This window comes from Ahaetulla prasina, chromosome 3 (assembly GCF_028640845.1).
Source record: "Ahaetulla prasina isolate Xishuangbanna chromosome 3, ASM2864084v1, whole genome shotgun sequence".
Lineage (NCBI taxonomy): Eukaryota > Metazoa > Chordata > Lepidosauria > Squamata > Colubridae > Ahaetulla > Ahaetulla prasina.
This window is the reverse complement of record NC_080541.1, coordinates 121,842,626-121,864,368: the sequence shown is the minus strand read 5'-3', so window position 1 is coordinate 121,864,368 and position 21,743 is coordinate 121,842,626. Positions and strand designations below refer to the sequence as shown.

Below are 21,743 nucleotides of genomic sequence, written 5' to 3'. Positions count from 1 at the left end.
GCTGAATCTCGCGGCCGTTTCTTCCAGCCCTGGTTGGTGCTCTGCACACTTAGGTCTCTCCAGGAGACGCTTGACTTCCTCTCAGCCCCAAGACACTGGCTGGCCCATGAGATGACAGAGAGAAAGCGAATGAGAGAGAGAAAGAAAGAGACAGAGAGAGAATGAGAAAGAGAATGAAAGAGAGAGAGAGAGAGAATGAGAAAAAGTGGGGGAGAGCGAGAGAAAGAAAAGGGGAGAGAGATGAGAGAGAGAGAAAGGGGGAAGAGAGATGGGTCAGAGAAAGAGTGAGGGGGGAGAGAAAGAGAGATGGGAGAGAGAATGAGAGAGAAAGAGACTGAATGAAAGAGAGAATGGGACAGAGTGTGTGAGAGAGAATGAGAGAGAGACAAAATGAGAGAGAAAGAATGGGAGAGAAAGGAGGGGGGAGAGAGAAAGAATGAGAGAGAAAGAATGAGAAAGATTGGGAGAGAGAAAGAAAGAGAGGGGGGAGAGAGAGAGAGAGAGGAGGGAGAGAGAGAGAAGAGGGAGAGTGCCTGAAGGACCCCATCCCATCACTGGCTGTCCAGGCGCTTCAGCAAGCAGTGCGCTGAATTCGTATTAGTGGTCCGCGGGATTTAAAATTATGAACTTGGTGGTCCTTGAGGTCCAAAAAGTTGGGTACCCCTGTCCTAAACAGTATTAGCTGTGACAATACCATCATAAATCATTTTGAGAAGCTTCTGCAGTGAGTGGAGTACCTGAGATTTTTATAGTTCTTTCTTACAGTAAAAGCAATAACTTTGTTTCTTTAATAGATAACACTTTTATCTTGTTCAGCAAAAGGTTCATATGATCTGTTGTGGGTTAGCGTAGATGTTGTATTTAATTATTTAACTCACCAGGGAGACTCAATTTCTAATTCCCTCTCTCAGCCATACAAATTCACTAGATAAGTTTGAGCCAATCATGTACATAGAATAGAATAGAATAGAATTTTTATTGGCCAAGTGTGATTGGACACACAAGGAATTTGTTTTGGTACATATGCTCTCAGTGTACATAAAAGAAAAGATACGTTCATCAAGGTACAACATTTACAACACAATTGATGATCAATATATCAATGTAAATCATAAGGATTGCCAGCAACAAGTTATAGTCATACAGTCATAAGTGGAAAGAGATTGGTGATGGGAACTATGAAACGATTAATAGTAGTGCAGATTCAGTAAATAGTCTGACAGTGTTGAGGGAATTATTTGTTTAGCAGAGTGATGGCCTTCGGGAAAAAACTGTTCTTGTGTCTAGTTGTTCTGGTGTGCAGTGCTCTATAGCGTCGTTTTGAGGGTAGGAGTTGAAACAGTTTATGTCCAGGATGCGAGGGATCTGCAAATATTTTCACGGCCCTCTTCTTGATTCGTGCAGTATACAGGTCCTCAATGGAAGGCAAGTTGGTAGCAATTATTTTTTCTGCAGTTCTAATTATCCTCTGAAGTCTGTGTTTTTCTTGTTGGGTTGCAGAACCGAACCAGACAGTTATAGAGGTGCAAATGACAGACTCAATAATTCCTCTGTAGAATTGGATCAGCAGCTCCTTGGGCAGTTTGAGGTTACTGAGTTGGGCCAGAAAGAACATTCTTTGTTGTCCTTTTTAAAGATGTTTATGATGTTAGCTGTCCATTTGAGATCTTGCGATATGATAGAACCCAGAAATTTGAAGGTTTCTACTGTTGATACTGTGTTGTCAAGTATTGTGAGAGGTGGAAGTATGGAAGGGTTTTTCCTAAAGTCTACCACCATTTCTACGGTTTTGAGTGTGTTCAGTTCCAGATTGTTTTGGTTGCACCACAAGGCTAATCGTTCGACCTCTCATCTATATGCGGATTCGTCATTGTCTCGAATGAGACCAATCACTGTTGTGTCATCTGCGAACTTCAGTAGCTTAACAGATGGATCATTGGAGATGCAGTCATTGGTATACAGAGAGAAGAGAAGTGGGGAGAGCACACAGCCTTGGGGGGCCCCTGTGCTAATTGTACAGGTATTTGATGTGATCTTGCTTAGCTTCACCTGCTGCTTCCTGTTTGTTAGGAAGCTTGTGATCCACTTACAAGCCTGTTCCGGTACCTGTAGCTGGTTTAGCTTAGTTAGGAGAATGTCTGGAATGATGGTATTGAATGCTGAACTAAAGTCTACAAACAGGACCCTTGCATAGGTCTTTGGAGACTCAAGATGTTGTAGGGTGTAGTGCAGAGCCATATTAACAGCATCATCTGTTGATCTATTTGCTCGGTATGCAAATTGCAAGGGGTCTAACAGCGGATCCGTGATGGTTTTCAGGTAGGAAAGCACTAGCCTTTCAAAGGTTTTCATGACTACAGATGTTAAAGCAACTGGTCTGTAGTCATTCAGGCTTCTTCGGCACTGGGATGATGGTAGAGCGTTTGAAGCAAGAAGGAACATAGCACATCTCTAGTGATTTATTGAAAATATGGGTGAAGATGGGGGCCAATTGGTCAGCACAGACTTTTAAGCAAGAAGGAGTTATCTTGTCTGGGCCTGGAGCTTTTCCTGGCTTTTGTCTGTGAAATAGGTCCTGCACTTCCTTTTCTGTGATCACTAGGGGTTGTGAACCCAATGAAATGGGGTCAGTTGTAGGAGGCTTGGCTGTTGTTGGTGTGTCTGAGATGGGGGTTGTGGAGATAGGTGGCTGTAGTTTCCTTTCAAACCTGCAGTAATACAGTAATACAGTAATGCAGTAATACAGTCTCCCTATGCAACCTATTTTAGTAGGTGGTTGTGATGAGGAAAAATTGTGGGGGGAGAATGGCATATGTGTTGCTTTTAGCACTTGGAGTAAAAGGCAGGATAGAAATATAACAAATAAATATAATGAGTCTGATAAAACGTTTAAGAGCGAAACATAGCACACTGTTCAAGCACTGTTTAGTGTGATGGGCATTAATCTTGATGTAACTACTCAAAAATTGCAATTTTGAATGGATAGAAATAATAATGACAGCTCATTTGGGCAGGGAGACTACATTCTAAAATAATAAATTATTGAGTGACTAATTTAAGAGCACAATAGCTATTCTGATATTAATCAGAACAGGAGCTGATTGATAGCATATGCTACATATGCTGGGCTGGAGCCATATGCCTTCAAGATTAGTTGTTTATTGCAGTATTTGGAAGAAGAATTCAAAGCTGCAAGCAGATGTTTTGGCTTGCTTCATTTATTCCCCAGACTTGTCATTCTTCCTGCCATAGATTAATATATTGTCCATATAATTTAAAATGTGGCTGTTAATATAGTTTCTAGCTTTTTAGCTGAAAAGAAAGCATCAGTTAGCAAATATTTTATTATTTTGCATTTAAATGTTATTAAACCTTTTTCCAGAGAAATGTTCATTTTATTCTCTTGTAACTACAATATAAGAGTGATTTTAATAAATACTACAGGCAGTTTTGTTGAGTCTGAAATGATCTACAGTCCACTTTGGCCAGCTACATTGAACACTTTGGCCAGCTACATTGAACATTGCCACAAAAACTCCTATGCCCTTTTAAACCAATGATTTTGTCTGAATCTGTAGATCAGTTACAAATTCACAGAATAGTTTTAGACTATTTTTGCTGATTGAGGAGACCCATTTCATTATGCGGTGCTATGTTGTGTAATTCAAGTAGTTCTCAACTTATGACAGGAAACTTAGCTACTGTTTGAAGTTACAATTTACCTGAAAAAGAGCCTTAGGAGCCAGATAAGAAATTCCAGCAGTCCCCCCCCTCCCATGGACACGTGACCACATTTTGGGCACTCAGCAACATTGCTGCATTTATGGTGGACTGCAATGCCCCATGGTGATATGACATGTTTCAGCAATGTTTTTGCTGAAAACTAGCACTTTCATGGTTTCAGCAAAACTGTGCCATGGCAAACAATGGATTTGCTTAATGAACACTCTAAAAAAATGTGTGATTTATGACCATTTTGACTTACAATTGTAATAGGCAGGCTCCATTTTGGTCATAACTTGAGACGGTACTGTACAGTATTACTGTTAGTCAAGTACTGTTGGTCAAGCATAATAGATAAAATTTATTACATGGAAGCATTTTGAGAAATTGGGTATCTCAGATAAACTGAGCTTGATCAAACTGGTCAAGTATTTCTTCCTCTTTGTATTTAAGCAGAAATATCCAGTTGACCTACAATACTTATTTGTGGCAGTTCCAGCTCCTAGCAAAGTGATTCTCTTCCAAAGCAGGAGGTTGGACTAGAAGACCTCCAAGGTCCCTTCCAACTCTGTTATCCTGAATAAATCAGGGCATTCTGAATAGTGAAGCAGTTTCTGAACAGAAATAGTCATTTCTAGGGGTCAAAATCCAGCCTAGGATTGAAATCCATGGGATTTAAGCAGGGTCGTGATGGAGGACTTTGAATTTGAGGGTGCCAAGCAGCATTTAACTCATGGCAGATGTAAAGTTACGTGTGAATGATCTTGGGAAACGGGAAAGGGATAGTTGGGATAAAAGTGAGATAAGAAGTGTCCTAGCCCACAGAAGGTATCTGGGTGTGGCAAACGACTTGGAAGGGACCACACCTAGTTTCTTGGGCTATAAATGTGACAGTGGAAAAATTTACATTCAGACTTGCAAGATTCTATTAATGTCACCTTACACTAAAGTAGAATTAGTTCATCTGGGCATACTTTCTATCTGGATTACCTTGCAAGACTATGTAGCCTTATGTTCAGTCTGTCTTTACATTATTCTCTATTTTGACTTGACTAATATCTTTGTTTTTTTCCTCCACGTTTCTTCAAAGATCACTGTGTCCACTACTATGATCTTCGGAACACTAAACAGCCCATTATGGTCTTCAAAGGGCACCGCAAAGCTGTTTCATATGCAAAGTTTGTTAGTGGAGAAGAGATAGTCTCTGCGTGAGTATTGTAAAAAGCTTCTACACTTTCTGATTCTTGGTGAATTTCAGAAAATCAGTATTTTGCACAGTTTATGAGCTAGATTGTATGCACATACTATGTGTTTATGTGAACTGTCAGCTTGCACAGCATATTCTAGTGCTTTTATTAGAATAAAAATACAAAACTGTTTCTCACTTCTTTTGAATCCAGAGTGTCTCATTAGTGGTGAAGAAACTGAGAAAGATATACCGGTAGCTATATAAGTAGTAGGTTTTTTGTTTTGTTTAGTTCTTGTCTGTTCAGCCACGCTTTTAGGAATTGCCAACAACATACTAAACAAATACTTAGTTCTGTGAAAACTACTCATGTTTCTCTTTAGTATAGTAATCACTGAAGAGGTAATATTTGATTCGATTGTTTTTCTGAAAGGTAGATTTTTTACTTGCAGATGTTCTAAGAATTGCAGGAGTGCCCTTATATGATAACACACAACCTAAGAGTTGCTGCATTTGAAGAGTTGAACTTTGGAGACTTAGGCAGCAATCATTTGATCAAATTAAGGAGTAACCAATTAGCAGAAGGCAATTTATGTAATGGTTAAACTACATTTGGAATTTAAAAATACTCCAGGCAAAATCTTACCCTTTATTTTAACTTAAATGTTAGTTTAGAAGACTGAAGAGAGGCATATCAGTTTTTATGTATATGAATGGAAGCAATAGGGAATTTTTTTCTGTTTTGCCATTGCCTGCTTTCTAGGGTTGAGAGTGACTGGCTAAAGGTCACCCAGCTGATTTGTACTTACGGCAGGGCTAGAACTCATGGCTTCTTAGTTTCTAGCTTGGGGCTTTAACCACTACACCAAGATGGCTCATAGGGATGATAGTTAGAACTAACTAGAAATAATGGCTACAAGTTGCAGCTAACTGTAAGCAAAAATGCGCTGATGCTCAGATCTGTACAGGTAGTTATGGTGGTTAGAATACGGTATTGCAGGCTAATTCTGCAGTTCAACAGTTTGAGTCTCACCAGCTCAAGGTTGCCTCAGCATTCCATCCTTCTGAGGTGGGTAAAATGAGGACCCAGATAGTTGGGGGCAATATGCTGACTCTGTAAACCACTTAGAGAGAGCTGGAAAGCACTGTGAAGCCGTAAATAAGTCTAAGTGCTTGCTATTGCCTTGATTTATGACCATTTGTTTAGTAACTATTCAAAGTTATAGCAGCACTGAAAGAAGGGACTTAAGACCAGACCCTGAAGTTATGACAGCTATGGCTTCACCCTGCATTGCAGTTCAGAGGCTTCTTGCAACCCCAGAATCATGGTGTGCCAAGAAACTCAAGGGTCAGAACCTACTCTTTCCATGGCCTCCCTGAACTCATGCCGCACTGCAGCAGGACCCCAACTTGCACACGGCTTGCACTGGGCCTCTGAAGGCTTCCTCTTCACCCCTGCAGCAGCCTCCATGCTCTCTCTTGCTTAATGACTCTATGTCTATGGTGTTACAAAGGCAACTAGGACTGCTATGTTTGCTGTCGCTAAGTGATGTGGTCATATGGCATTGGGTTTTATGACCATTTTATGTAGTGATGGAAATTCCAATCCCAATTGTCATACATTGGGCACTACCTGTATAATAATGGAATAGTGTACTATATACATTTGGATTCACTAACTAGAGATTTTTAAAAAGAGTCTGGTCAGTTGTCTATTGTGGATGGCTTAATTGGTTTTACTCACGTTAAGGAAGGTTGGAGTAGATAATCCTTAGCATCCCTTCCAACTCCACAGTTCTGTGATTCTATGTAACGTATTCTTTGGATTCATTCCAGTGGCGTAAGCCTCAATGAATTAAATGTAAAAGTAATGTTATGTAAATTTCAGTAAATTTAACATGGTTTTACAGGAAAATGTATCTTGGGATTCTCAATGACTTTTCATTTTTCTATGAATATGTATTGTTTAATAAGTTACAAGGCTATTGATGCTAAAGTTGACTTCTTTACTTGAAACAAGTTTTCCTTACCCCTTCCCAAAGGAATTAAAGTGTTTTTGTTTGGAAAACAAACCTTTGCAGAACCCAGGGAGTGGTTTCTATTCAATGCAGCTTCCCTCTTTGTTTGCATTGTCCCAGACACAGATGGTACCACAAATCTGTTTTCTGCCTAAATTAAGTTTGATACTGTGTTGATTTTGCCTACCTGGGAGTCTTCCCTAATTTCCAATTTATTTGTAAGTTTGTATCTCTGTCCTCAGGTCAACAGATAGCCAGCTAAAGCTATGGAATGTAGGGAAGCCACATTGTTTGCGTTCTTTTAAGGGTCACATCAATGAGAAGAATTTTGTAGGCTTGGCATCTAATGGAGACTATATTGCCTGTGGTAAGTGAACAGCTGTTTGAGCAAATAAATGTAAATATACTGTCAAGTTTAAGCATTTATCAATGTCACGTTTATGACAATATATTACAATAAAACTGAATACGCTATGAAATATCAGCAAAATCATTGAATGGTTCCATCCCTTTTCTTGATAAAAAAGAAATTCTTATGTTTAAAAATACGCCTAACAGCTGCCTGCCCATCTGTGTTCAAGAAATGTAAAAGAAGGAGGTTCAAAACTTTGAGAACATACTTAGAAAATGTTTGTTTATCCCAAATCATTATAGTTCAAACCAACTGGAAAAATGAGTAATCTCAAACTTCAAAACGACAAGGAAAAGAACTATTATTCAATTTTCCAGTCACTAACATAAAGTAATCTATACTACAATAATAATAGCTTACTGTTCTTTTCAGTTGTGAAAAATATCCCCAGTCCTTCAGCGTAATCTCCTTTGGTCTGTAGGCTGGACTTTTTATCACTTCTTATCTTCTAAATCCTGTTTGGTATTTCAGAATTCTCCTTGAACTCTAACATCTAAAGCAGGTCATAGAAAATATCTTCTGGCATCTGGAGTCATGCTGTTGCGCAAAAAAGTTGAAAACGTTACAACTTCAGATGTATGTTTCTTAAATTGTATTAACCTTGGTAGTTGCCACCTTCCATTCACTTTCTGAGTATTGAATACTTGGAATCAGTTAGTTATATCAAATTATACACCTTATACTTAATCTAACTCCAATATTAGAGTTTTCTACTTTAACCAGTGGAAAGTTTAGAAATAAATATTGTAAATCAACCTGTATTTTTGTTTTTGGTTGTAGGAAGTGAAAATAATTCACTTTACCTGTACTATAAAGGTCTCTCAAAGACACTGCTAACCTTCAAATTTGACACTGTCAAAAGTGTCCTGGACAAAGACCGTAAGGAGGATGACACAAATGAATTTGTCAGTGCTGTATGCTGGAGGGCACTACCAGATGGGGTAAATATCTTGCTAATTTTTTTCTTCTTACTGAGGAGCAAAATAATTTGCAGGCCATTTATTTGGATCAACCTCAATCTAGTTGTGAAAATGTCAGATTAATAGAATTTTTCATTTTGGATCCTTAAATGACCAAGATTAGGCTTTCTGTAGAATAATAACAACTACATCTACTTAGAATTACCAGTATAGATAAAGGAATATAAGCAGATGTTAAAGGATTATCCAAACAGATATCACTGGACTATTATGCAACAAATCTTATCTTTGACCTGTATCGAGCTTTGCTACTTCAGAATTCAGTAGCTTTCCTCTTTCAACAAAGATTGTGTTTAATTTTTTCTTTGTATAGTGTTATTAGTGTATAGATAACTTCATAGCTACGACCTGGGACCCTTTTACTCCTAACAAATGTAATGCCTCTTATTGTTTCTCAGCCCAAATAGATGCCTGTTAAGCATCCCTAGCCATCATAAATGGTTGCCCCCCCCTCCCAATCACATGGCTGCATGTCAAGAAGGTCAGCTTTATGATTGGTTGTATTGTTGTGTGGTCACATGACCTTGATTCACAGTACTTTTTGCTGATTTCCAGCAAAAAATGCTCATTGAAATTAATGGGTTCAATTAAAAACCATCACGTTCGCTTAACAACTACTATGAAAAAGTACAAAAAATTACTTCCGGTCAACTGGATGCCTTGACTTATGACTGCAGCAATTCATAGACTCAATTACGGTCATAAGTCTGTAGCAACAGAGCTTATCTGAGTTCATGAAACTTTAGAATTCTACGTTATTACAAATTTTGCCTTTTGCTCTGAATGTCATGTTTTAGTAAGTGGACTGGGAAGGATACTTCGTTTTCTATCCATTTTCTTAGCTTTCGCTGAAATTATTATTTTCCATTTTCATATGGAATATTGCATCTTCTTTTTGGTTGTGCTAGAAAACAATCTTTGCAGGTTTATGTTGTTCAGGAAGTATGCTGTGTTACTTCAGTGCTCTGTTATTCCCTTTAATTATAGCAACTAGTTTTCTCTTTCAACATCATTACTCATTTTTGCCTGCTTTTTAATGCTGAGGTCCACAGAGTAGAAGCTGGAGGTGAAAACCTTTTCTGTCTGAGTTTCCACATACTGACCTGACCTCATGCTTTGGACAGTAGCTTGGTAGTTCCTGTTGACACGATCAATCCTTTGGAATGTTTCACCTGGTATGTGAGAGAAATAGAGCTTTCACACTCTTTGCTGCCTTTCTAGCAATTAAAGGTTAAAATGCAAAAGTTGAAATCACTTTTATAGTATCACCTCCATGTCATGTAGCATAGAGGTATGTTAGCTAGAGATTTCAACCTTTCCCCCCACCCCCCCAGGGAGTAATAGAAATAACCCAGCCATTAAAAAAAGATAAAATGTTATTTCCTAATCTCCACGCTTTAAAAAATATATACAAACAATCACTGTAGGGAAAGATAATTATACTGTTGCCCAGATCATGGTAATACAACAACTTTCAAATTAGTAATGAAAGAAAAAAACTAAAGCAAATGTAATTTTCAGTCTGCTGCCAATAAAGAGGTCACAAGAAGTGTCTAAAAAGAGTCTATTAGTGATCCATAATAGTGAAGATGTTGGACTAGATCTTTGAAAGCTTGGATTCAAGTCTGTCGTCAGGCATTGAAGCTTACCATGCCTTTGGGCTAGTTATGCTCTCTCAGCCTTTCCACTTTCCAAACAAAGTATTGGTTCAATTATTCACTATTTTAAAAAAAAATTAAGAGTGTTTCTAGGGCCTGTGTTGGGCCTCTCATAATTGGAAATATGAAAATAATTAAATCAACTGGGGCATACAATCTATTGGAAAACTAACAAAATATTGAGAAGATTAACACTCCTCATCCATTGTTTTGGGGAGAAAGTTCCAGGGACATTAGGGAGGTCAAAAGACGCTAGAAACCCCACCTTTGCATTAATTTTGCATGCAGTGACAAAGGTTTAGGGCTTCAATCTCATGTCATAACCATCATCTTGAATATTTTAATATATATGCCAGGGATGCCTACAATATAGACCTTAAAGCATCTTTGGGGCAGTAAAGACAGGTAGTCCTCAACAACAATTGGGACCAGAATTTCCATCGCTAACTGATGTAGTCATGCTACCACTAATGTAGCAACAGCAATCCCTGGTCCTATCATTAACTAAATCCGATGGTTATTAGAAAAGGAAACCTCTTGCCAACTTCTCACAACCAAAGGCATTGGGGAGGCTGAAGGAAGTTCAAGTCCCAGGGCTGTAGACAGATAAGTGACTGCTGCTGGATGGGGAAGGACCAGAGAGGGTTAATGAGGCTGTATGTAAAGGCATGGTGTAGTTTGGGCCAGGAAATGTACAAGAGGAGTGCATGGTCAGGGATAATATGAGTGGGTGTGCTAGGGCGGGTGGCATGCAAGAGACATGGTGTGGGTCCAGGAAAGTGTACAAGAGTGTGACGGAGGCATGGTGCAGGTCAGGGAAGGGTTGTGGAGTGTGCAAGGATGCAAGAGAAGTATGTTGAGGGTTGGGAAGGATGGGTACAAATGGCTGGCATAAGCACAGAGAGCATGGGGGGGGGGGAATGTGTTACCCCACCGTAACTTGGAAAGCTTGCTGCCGCAGTGGTTGTATGCCAAGGATTACCTGTATTACTTAATCATAAACCCACAATGAAAACTGAGAATATGAAACTTAGCAATACCATTTTGAGAGAGCCAATTTAGTATAGTCACCAGACTACAGGCAAGGAGACCATGAGTTCTAGTTCCACTTTACACACAAAGCCAGCTTCGGTGACCTTGGCCGAGTCAACCTGTCAAACATTTCCCAAAATTTGCCAAGAAAATTGTAGAATCAAATCCAGGCAATCACCAGGAGTTTGACTAAAGAGTGACTCTAAGGACACCTCAGTCATGATGCATCTTGGAACTGGGATATGGGTTTCCAGATGCATTAGATTGGATTACATTTGAGCCAAAGTCCTATTATCGGGTGGGTTTTGTCCAGTTTGTCCCGGTTCAGGTGAACCAGTAGCAGCAGTGGCGGGCAGCTCCACCCACCCACCGATATGTCATTAAAAACACTCTGCGCATGCGCAGAAACACTGCACACTACCGATAGCAAACCAATAAACACAAGAACAGTTTTTCCCCGAAGGCCATCACTCTGCTAAACAAATAATTCCTTCAACACTGTCAACCTGTTTACTAAATCTGCACTACTATTAATCTTCTCATTGTTCCCATCATCAATCTCTTTCCATTTATGACTGTATGACTTTGTTGCTGGCAATCCTTATGATTTATATTGATATATTGACCATCAATTGTGTTGTAAATGTTGTACCTTGATGAACGTATCTTTTCTTTTATGTACACTGAGAGCATATGCACCAAGACAAATTCCTTGTGTGTCCAATCACACTTGGCCAATAAAAAATTCTATTCTATTCCATTCTATTCTATTTGAATCCCATCTCTGCCTATTATGCTTCTGCTGATGTTGCTTTAAAAAAGAACACATAGGCATTAACTAAGTGTATTGTAAGAAAACTTATTTTGTTGTTGCTGTTCGGTGTACAGGCATTATATATAAGCCATATGATTTCATAGATTATGCATAGCTTCAATTTATTAGCATCATTATAAAAGTCATTTAATCGGTGTGTTCATTGTAATATTTTAAATAGGTTAGCCTGGAAACAAAGTAGAATTTAAGTGTTTTAGAAAACTATCTGGAAATGAAGATAAGAGAAAATAAAATGCAAATTAGTCTTAAAAATATCTAGAATCCTTTCCAGAGAGACGCTCTGAAGTAATGGTAATAGGGAATTGTGGAAAACTCATCAATTTCAGTTCTACTGAAGGGGCCAGAATTATTGGTTTACTTAAATCAAGTTCTGTTAATTGCATAGTTATTCTGCATCACTGAAAAAGTATTCTGTTAACAAGCACGCTAAGAAAGCTGGAGCTGGAAAACTACCCTGTTCCATGTTTTATAATGTTCAAGAGAATATAAAATAGTAGTACTAGGTAAAAATATCTTGTAATTTTATACCTATATGTTCATTTGCTCTTTATTGCATTTTATGGAGAAATGGGGCTAATTTGAATTTATTGACGCTTTGTAATTGTCAGTAAGAAGTGATCTGATCCTCAACTCTTGGACAAATAATATAGGAATGGAATATATTCTACAGATTAGTGTAGAAATCAGATGAAACAGACCTGAGAGAAACATGATATGGAGTAGAAGAATACTGCCTATCTGCAATTGATTTATTTATATTTTTTTATAAATTCTAAATTCACCATGACAGTAATTTTTAAACTGATTTAATTCAAAATTAGACATTGTAAATGGGGGGTGGTGGTATATGTCTTCTGATTATTAACTTCTGTTGAGTCACATTCTAAAGACCACCTGGATTTCATTTATATTACTGCTTCAGAAAGCCTTTAGCCATAATGAAATATTGGAGTCAAATCATCCCTTTAGCAATATATGACATCAAGCTCCATATAGAAGAAAGAATTCTGGAACATTCTTTGACTTCTTTCAGCTAATAAAGAGCCACTTCATCTACACTGAATTTTGTTAACATAAAGACACATTGTATACAACAGTATAGGAACTAATAAACTTTTTCTTTAAATATAAGGAATGTCAATTCATTTTTGCTATTATATTAACTGAGCAAATTCCTAAAATGTTTTTCAACAACTACTTCAGTGTCACCTTTGAATTATTTAGAAATTGATTTTATGTACTTCTGTTCGTCATGCCTGTAAGGACCAAAACAACTGTACGGCTGCATCTGGTCGTTGTCACCCATTTAACACCACCCAGGGAGCCACGTGTAGGTTAAGGAATGCCTTACCCCATATATAATTTCATATATAATTATGTGGACTGTGTATATATGTTTACTTCTCTTCTGTCATGTTCTCAGCATATGCTAAATAATAATTTTGAATAATCATCGATCAATGAAATGTGAAAGGCACATCTGTGACAATAAATATTAGACTTACTATGAATTAAAGGCTAAGTAAATTCAAACATTTTAAAAATGCATATTTCTACTGTCCTTCTATAATCATTAATTTTTACATCTTTTATTTTCTTTTGCCCAGTTTCTACACAATCTGCTATCTATGAACACAGTCTTTATTTTTTTTTTCATCTATAGGACTAGCAGATTATCTCTTCCTTAGTTTGAGCTCTAATATTCTCAATTGTACAAGAGTCCACCTTAGTTTTAAATATGTGTCAGGGTTCCAAGTAACAGATCCAATGCAATCAAAACTCTGAGGCCAAGGTGCTCCTCAAAGTCCAAATTTATTAAGCATGTCATATTGGCACATCTGGTGAAAACCCGACTCTGAAGGTCCCGAAGTTTTCACCACCCAAATTAAAAATCAAAGTTCTTCTCCCCAGTCCACATGTCCATCATGTGGTCCAACCAGTCCCGACTCCATTTGGTTTCAGTCCACGCCTCCCCAGCACCTATAATCTATAATAATAATAATAATAATAATAATAATAATAATAATAATAATAATAATAATAATAATAATAATAATAATAATAATATCAGAGTTGGAAGGGACCTTGGAGGTCTTCTAGTCCAACCCCCTGCAGAGGCAGGAAATCCTACACCATTTCAGACAAATAGCTATCCAACATTTTCTTTAAAATTTCCAGTGTTGGAGCATTTACAACTTCTGCAGGCAGGTTCTAACTGTCAGGAAATTTCTCCTTAGTTCTAGGTTGCTTCTCTCCTTGATTAGTTTCCACCCATTGCTTCTTGTTCTTCCCTCAGGTGCTTTGGAGAATAGTTTCTCCCTCTTCTTTGTGGCAACCCCTGAGATATTGGAACACTGCTATCATGTCTCCCCTAGTCCTTCTTTTCATTAAACGAGGCATACCGAGTTCCTGAAGCCGTTCTTCATATGTTTTAGCCTCCAGTCCCCTAATCATCTTCGTTGCTCTTCTCTGCACTCTTTCTAGAGTCCTGGTGAGAACGTCCTTGGTTCTCAGGAGTAAGAATTTTATTTTGGCTACAAATCCCCAGCTATCTCTACTCCCCATTTCCATTCCCTCAGCTCCAACCAGCCTGGCTGTGACAGCCCTGAAGACACTCCAAAATGGCTTCAGGGTTGACAGTAAGATTAGAAATGCTATCATTTATTTAACATAAACTGACATATGTATTTTTAGAAACAAATTGCTTCATACTAAGTGATTTTTAAACAGTTTTGTAAAGGAATTATAAATTGTGCTTATTTGCATTTACATATAAAGCATATGCATTACAACCTCTGCTATATTCCAGGATACAATAGCAAATATCATTTTACATGAATAATTAGAAAAAGTGGCCAGTTTAGCAACTCCTTTACTCATTATTATCACCTCAACAGTAACACTCTTGAGATCAACATTAATCTGTCAAGCTGTTATTATTAGTGGCACAATTGCCAACTCAAAACCTTAGTGTTTTTGACACTTACTTTCTTCTGAAAGTTTTTAGAGAAAATACAAAAAAGGGAATTTAGAATATGTTTTCCTTTCTTTTCTTCCTTCCTAACATACATACATACATCTTATCTAGAAAGCTTTTTCACTTCATGCAAGAGAATTGCTATGTCAACATTCCTAGATCCCATTCATTATTCTTTATGGGTTCATTGTACTTATTAGCCTTGTGTTTCTTTGAGGTTCAATAGTCTACTTTTGAAGAGTGTTCTCCTATGCAGCTCTCCATTATATGGTATCTGCAATATCAAATAGCATTTCATAATATTTTTCTCATGTGTGAAATTGGTGAAAGAACACCCTAAAAATGAATGGTATCAGAATTTTCAGAGTGAAAATAATTATGTTTTTACTGTCTACTGCAGCACACCTTAATGCAATGTTACATTGTTCATTCTGTTCTCACAATCTTGTCTTGTTGGATTATAGATGTGTGATTCAGCAACAGCAACAGGGTTGGAAAGGACCTCCGAGGTCATCTAGTCCAACCCCCTGCTCACGCAGGAAACAAACATTTTGGAATTTTCTAGTTTTCTACTTGGCAAATTGAAGGAAAAATTACTTACATTAATACATTCCATGTTGCACTGATCACCCAGAAAAATCTTAGTTTGGGGCATAATTGATCAGGCATATCTGTTTGAGAGGAAGGGGGAAAAAATGAGGTAGCTGCACTAACAGAGAACCAGAAAGAGGTATAGGTGCAGCATATAAACCTTCAGTCTTTTCTAATCTTAGAATCCTAGATCAATACTGTTTTTACTATAGCTGTTGATCCTTAGTTATGCTTGATGGATTTTCTGGAGCTATTGATTTTCTTGGACTTGTTTAATTTTCAGAGAGCTCAAATATGTTTTCATTCTGTTCTACCTAGTAGAGGTGCTCATTCAGAATATTGTTTGACCTGTAGTTCCAGTCATTCTTTGTAAATTGAACTTAGAAGACATTGTTGGAAAATCTTTATATCCTGTGGATTCTGACCTATAAGATATCACCCCCCTCTGTATGTGTATCTAAGCATATGTGTATAATACACACATATATATGTACATAGACACATATACAGAGATTATTATTTGTACATAGGTGCCAACATATGTAAAATCCATACACATACATTGCTTGGTGAGACTGTCTAATAGTCAGATTTGAATTCAAACCAATTTTTTCTAACTGGGTAAGATTCCAAGATAACTCCAAAAAAATAAATAAATCACAATTTTATAAAATATTTGTACTGATAATACCAGACTGGGAATATAAACTTGAACAATATGCAGTAATGAAAAAATTAACATATATTCACCATAGATGTTTGAGCAAACACAAGCAAAAATACATTTTATGTACCAAGGAAGATTTAAACATTTAGAATATGGTTTCTAAAGGGCAAAAGAATTGACTAAAGAACTGAAATCAGAAATATATGGAAATTTTAGATGTATTGTATTGTATATTGGAGCACAATAAAAGGGAACTTAGAAACTAAACATTTATGCATAATGTTTTCAATAGTCTTTCTTTTTTCTTTCACTTGTTCTTGTTTTTTCTTTTTAAAAAATGTGAATAAAAAGAGAATGCAGCAAAAAAGAGAATGATAATTCTAGATTGAGTTTAAATTTGAAGAAGCATGTATGAAGCTTGGAGGCATGTTTAGATTCAGAATTTTCATTAGATATGTATGTCGAGTTGTTAGTTCTCTGCATCAATTTTCTTGCGTGCCCCTTTTTCTAGACTCCAAATAAAATCCCCCCTCCCTAAAAAATGAGGTATTGCACTCAGGGAGGCAGACAAGAGATTGTGTGATTCACAACAGACTACATTGGGTGTCAGCAACCTGCAGCTCTGGAGCCTCATGCAACTCTTTTGTCCCTCTGCTGTGGCTGCCTGTTAGCTGGCTGGCTCTGCCCCTCGCCCTCCCCTCCCAGTCGTTCCTCGCGTGGCCTGAGAAGGTAAGGGCGACAGTGGGGATGGAGACTCACTGCATATTCCAGACCGGGAAGGAAGCAGCCTTGTATTTGCCTCTCATCCTGCAGGAGCTTCTTCCGGCTCTTATTGGTGCTGCGTGTACCTTGGTTGCTCGGGGAGACGCACGACTTGATCTCTGCCCCAAGACACTGGCCCGGTCCGGCTGTGGCCAGTGCTCCACATCGTAATGGGCTCCAGGAGGAGGAAGGGATGCCATCTCCCCCATTGTGAAGCGCACTAAATTTAAGTGTGCTGCTCAAGGCGTTGCAAGAGCAGTGAGCAGACCATGGAGGCAGCAAGAGCATGAGAGAGGGAAAACAGGGAAACAAATGAGAGAGAGAAGGGGAGAGAAAAAATGAAAGAAAGAAAGAGGGGGGGAGGGAGGGAGAGAGAGAGGAAAAAGAGAAAAACGAGGGAGGGAGGGAGAGAGAGAGAGAAAGAGACCCATTTCCCACAGAAAATACAGGGACCCACAAAACCCGGGTAGGCCTGGCTTGGGGTGGTGTCATGTGACTGGGTGGGAATGTTGAATTGGCCATGCCCACCCAGGTTTTGTGGCTCCCAGTGTTTTCTTTTTTGTGGAAAACGGGTCCAAATGGCTCTTTGAGTGTTAGGTTGCAGACCCCTGGATTACACTCATCAAATCTGATACCAGCAGCTTTTCTGAGTAGTTTTTTCTTCTTATTTTTCTCTACTCTCTTAGAGAAAAAATCCATAACGTAGACTCCTTATTACAGTAAGTTTTCGGAATGCACAGCTACTGAAGAATCTAGATTTGTTATATTCTTAGTTCATTTAGGATTGATGACAAGAATTAACATGCCAGGCTAATAATATCCTGTTTAAAAGATAGTGTAATTTTTGAAGAATTCTTAGAATACTCTGCAGTGTATTGAAAAGATATACTTCATTTGAAAAATAATCAGTTTTAAATCATTAGTGTTGAACATTCCTCCCCCTCCTCTCCAAAAACCCCTAAACTTGACAACATAGTTTACTAGTTTTCTAGGTAGTTAAATATTTTCTGTAAAATTGGAGTTTGAAGAATTAGTAAGAACATTGATATTGATTATCTGTTTGACTAATGAAATCTCTTGGTTACATTTGCCTTTCTTGTTCAAGTAAGATTTATAAAAGTGTCTAGCCTGGGACAATTAAAATAAACTGTTTTGTTGCCTCTTACCCACCCACACCAGAATTCAGATTATACATGTTGTGGCTGTATCCCTGAAAACAAATTTTACTAATTGATAGGATATTATATATATAAAATAAGAGCAGTGTGGTGGACTGTGAAGATACTCGTCTGAAACTTGGAAGGTTCAATCCTAGATAGTAGCAGATGTTTCTTTCTCAGAGCACAAAGAGAAAATAACTGCTGTGAACTCCATGTAGGCATCAGGACAGACATCCAGCCAGTAAAGGCTCAGTTCCATTCAGTCACCCTGACTATGCCGAATTAAGGGATTATAGGGTTGTATGTTTTATATGTATAAAATTGTTTTATATACATAAAATATATGTATATAAAAAATGTTTTATATACATAAAATATATGTACATTGAAACGGAACTTTCTATATAAGACTCTTTGTAAGAAAACATGCTTTTTACATGTACTATAGTTTTTATACTTGTTGCACAAATGAATCTTCCCAATTGTCTCATTTATCCAGTAAGGAAGAACAATTTCACTTGCTTTATAAATTCATTTTAAAGAACATCTCATGTAAGGAATATATAAAGAACATACTTTCATTCATTATTAAAGTCACCATTTTTTTAATCCTGGATGGGAGGGGAGCAAAATTGTGACACTTAGTACTCGAAACTCTTTCATTTGCTTTCCCATATGGCATATGTCCTTCTGAGCTGTCTCAGGAAGTGATGCCTTATTTTGTTTATCTATTGATGAAGAGAAAAAGTATTAAATGTTATATTATCAGTGTTGATATCAACCTATTGCAGTGATGACTAACATTTTTCCCATCATGTGCCAGGAGGGGGGCACACACATAATTCTATATGCCCTGCACATGTGCACGTGACCACCACCCTCTCCTGGCACGCGATGGCCCGGTAGGCCCATTTTTCTCTCTCACCTGGCTCCAGAGCCTCTCTATGAGTCTGGGGAGGGCAAAAATGGCCTCCCCCCCAGAGGCCAGAAATGCCCCATTTACCAACTTTAGGTTGGGCAGGAAGTGACTTTTTTGCTGTCTCTAGCCTCCAGAGACTCCTAGAGAGGTTCTGAAGGCTGCGGACAGTAAAAAAATGTAACTTCCTGTCCAACCAGAAGTTGGTAAACAGGCCATTTCTGGCCTCCGGAGGGGCTCCGGGGGTGGGGAGGCCATTTTCACCCTACCCAGACTCATAGAGAGGCTCTGGAGCCAGGTGAGAGAGAAATATGGGCCTTTCCCACCACCACCCAGGCCCTCCGGAGCAGGAAACAGCCTGTTTCCCTACTTCTGGTGGGCCCAGAAGGCCCGAAAATCAGCTGGCCAGTGTGCACATGCGCCCCGGAGCAGAGCTTGTGTACCCACTGATACGGTGGCACGCGTGCCATAGGTTCGCCATTACGGACCTACTGTGACACAGCAAGCAAAATAAATAGCATGTCACTAAAAGAAAAAGTAATCTCAGTAGAATAGATTCTATGAAACGGTTTGAATCATCAAAGTACAATATATGTTACACTGAACATAATGTCATTACATCTGTAAAATAGTTTGGAGTTTGTCTAATTTTGAACAAAGTTTCTAAAGCTTCTAAAATGAAAAATGCAAATAACTTTTTTTTAAAAGTGATTTCTAGCTTTTATTGGTGCATGGATTTTTTTTAAAAGAAATACCGTATATACTCGAGTATAAGCCGAGTTTTTCAGCACGTTTTTTGTGCTGAAAAACGTCCCCTCGGCTTATACTCGAGTATATACGGCTTATACTCGAGTTTTTTTTCTTCTTCTTTTTTTCACATTATACCGGATGGTGCAAACTTGGCGGGCTTTTGCATTAGCGCGGGGAAGCCCTGCCGGTGCAGTGAGAGGGCGGGGCGGGGGAGCCGCCAGCCTTCTCGGCTGAGGGAGGGAGGCTTTCCCTGACCGGTAGCTGCCTCATTTCCCTCCCTCGGCTTATACTCGAGTCCCCAGTTTACCCCAGTTTACCTCGGCTTATACTCGGATCGGCTTATATTCGAGTATATACGGTAAAAGTAAATCCTGGTTTCAGAGTCCTTAAAACTATTGGAACTATAGCACATAATTCCAATAACTAAAGGAGGAATTTCTAAACTTTACAGTATAATTAGACAAATTTTGAAGGGGGACAGTGGTTGCAATCTAGTGTTTGTATTTTTAGTAGACCATACAAAGGTTTTTAAACTGTCCATCACCAAAAAGAGATGAATTAAAAATCTGGGGCACATTTTTTTTTTATTTGGACTGTAGATGGATGAGATTGGAGGTGGGACTGAGAGTATTCTCATCTCAAAACCAGTCCAGTTGTTCTGGATCATTTTTATTGGTTTTAGCTGTTTTATCATAAGCCTCCCAGAATAATTTGATAGAGATGGGTGTCCATATATTTTAAATTTATTAATTAATTAAAATGATTATACTAAAACCCAGCTATTTTGCTGTAGAATTTTGGCAGTATTTTCTTGAGATGCTTATGAAGCTGCATTGTGGATTATTTGTGCAATGTTTCACATAAACAGTTTTTCTAACCCTTTCGACTTCTAACGCTATTTTTAAATTTTTATTTCTTTCCCATCTGCTCTGCTTCATAATAGAATACCTAATTCAAAACTTGTGAGGTTACTAAGAAATAGCATTCCGCAAGTATGTTTATGGTAAATGTTCAAGTAATTAATTCACTAATTTTATTAGTGAGTATAATAGTAGACTTTCTCACTTAAAACTTGTCTGACATCTGTGTGCTACCAGAATTTAACAAGCTATATTAGAGAATTCTGTTTTCTTTTGTAATAAAGAATCCTTTCTAATAAGGAAGTGAAAAGCATGTCCCAGCAAAGTAGTCCTCCTCAAAGCAATATAGGCAGCCATTTTCTCTGGAAGGCTCAAACTGTTGCTTCAAAGGCTGGGGCTATAAGTATGTGTGTATGCACATCTCTTTTTATCATTGATGGTTCCAGCAGAAATGTTATCTAGACATTCATATACACATATAAAAGACTACTATAATCATTGAAGGAACTCCATGCTTCTTCCAAAAGATTTGTCTGCTTTACTGCTTCGCAGATATGTTTTTTTACTAGAGTTAACATTTTACTAAATGGCATTTTCAAACCTTTGCACATTCCCATTTTCCTGAATAAACACATATAGTGATTAAGGTACAAAGCCAGAAACCAGGAGACCATGTGTTCTAGTCCTTAACCATGCTGGGTGGCCATAGTCCAGACACATGCTCTCAGCCCAACCCACCTCACAGGGTGGTTGTGGGGAAAATAGAAGGAGGAAGATGTATTGGATATGTTTGCCCCCTTGTTTTTGTATAAATAAAGACGGGATATAAATAGATCATAAATATCTCTGAAAAACACACTCTAGTATAGTACTCACAGCTGCCATAAGAACATGATTTAAAAAACAGTGTAGGAAATGGCTTCAGGGTCCAGAAGACAAATATGAAAAATCATTTCTTTATTTTAGAAATCAATTTAGCTAAAATTTTAGGTAATTGGCCATTTCTGATCAGTTAAAAGTTCTTGAGCATTGCCTTAGATGGGAAAAAAACCTGAGTTGCAGTAAGATTTACAAATAAATCTATCCAAAAAAATTGCTTTTCTTGCCATTTTTTTCTAGTAGTTCCCCTCAAATTACTTGTATAAATACTTGTGGTATAAATGAATTAGTGCAGGTCTAGAGCTGTTCTTACATTTCTCTTAAGTCAGAACATGGG

At 38.0% G+C, this 21,743-nt stretch overlaps 1 protein-coding gene across 3 annotated transcripts in view; it reads left to right on the top strand.

Moving 5' to 3' along the window:
- COP1 (COP1 E3 ubiquitin ligase) overlaps positions 1-21,743 on the top strand; it is a 135,493-nt gene that overhangs the window by 85,797 nt on the left and 27,953 nt on the right. For all 3 annotated transcript variants that reach the window (XM_058179173.1, XM_058179174.1, XM_058179175.1), the window contains 3 exons: positions 4,814-4,931; positions 7,170-7,294; positions 8,120-8,280. In XM_058179173.1, coding sequence (XP_058035156.1) covers positions 4,814-4,931; positions 7,170-7,294; positions 8,120-8,280 — 404 coding nt within the window. The remainder of the gene's footprint in view (positions 1-4,813; positions 4,932-7,169; positions 7,295-8,119; positions 8,281-21,743) is intronic.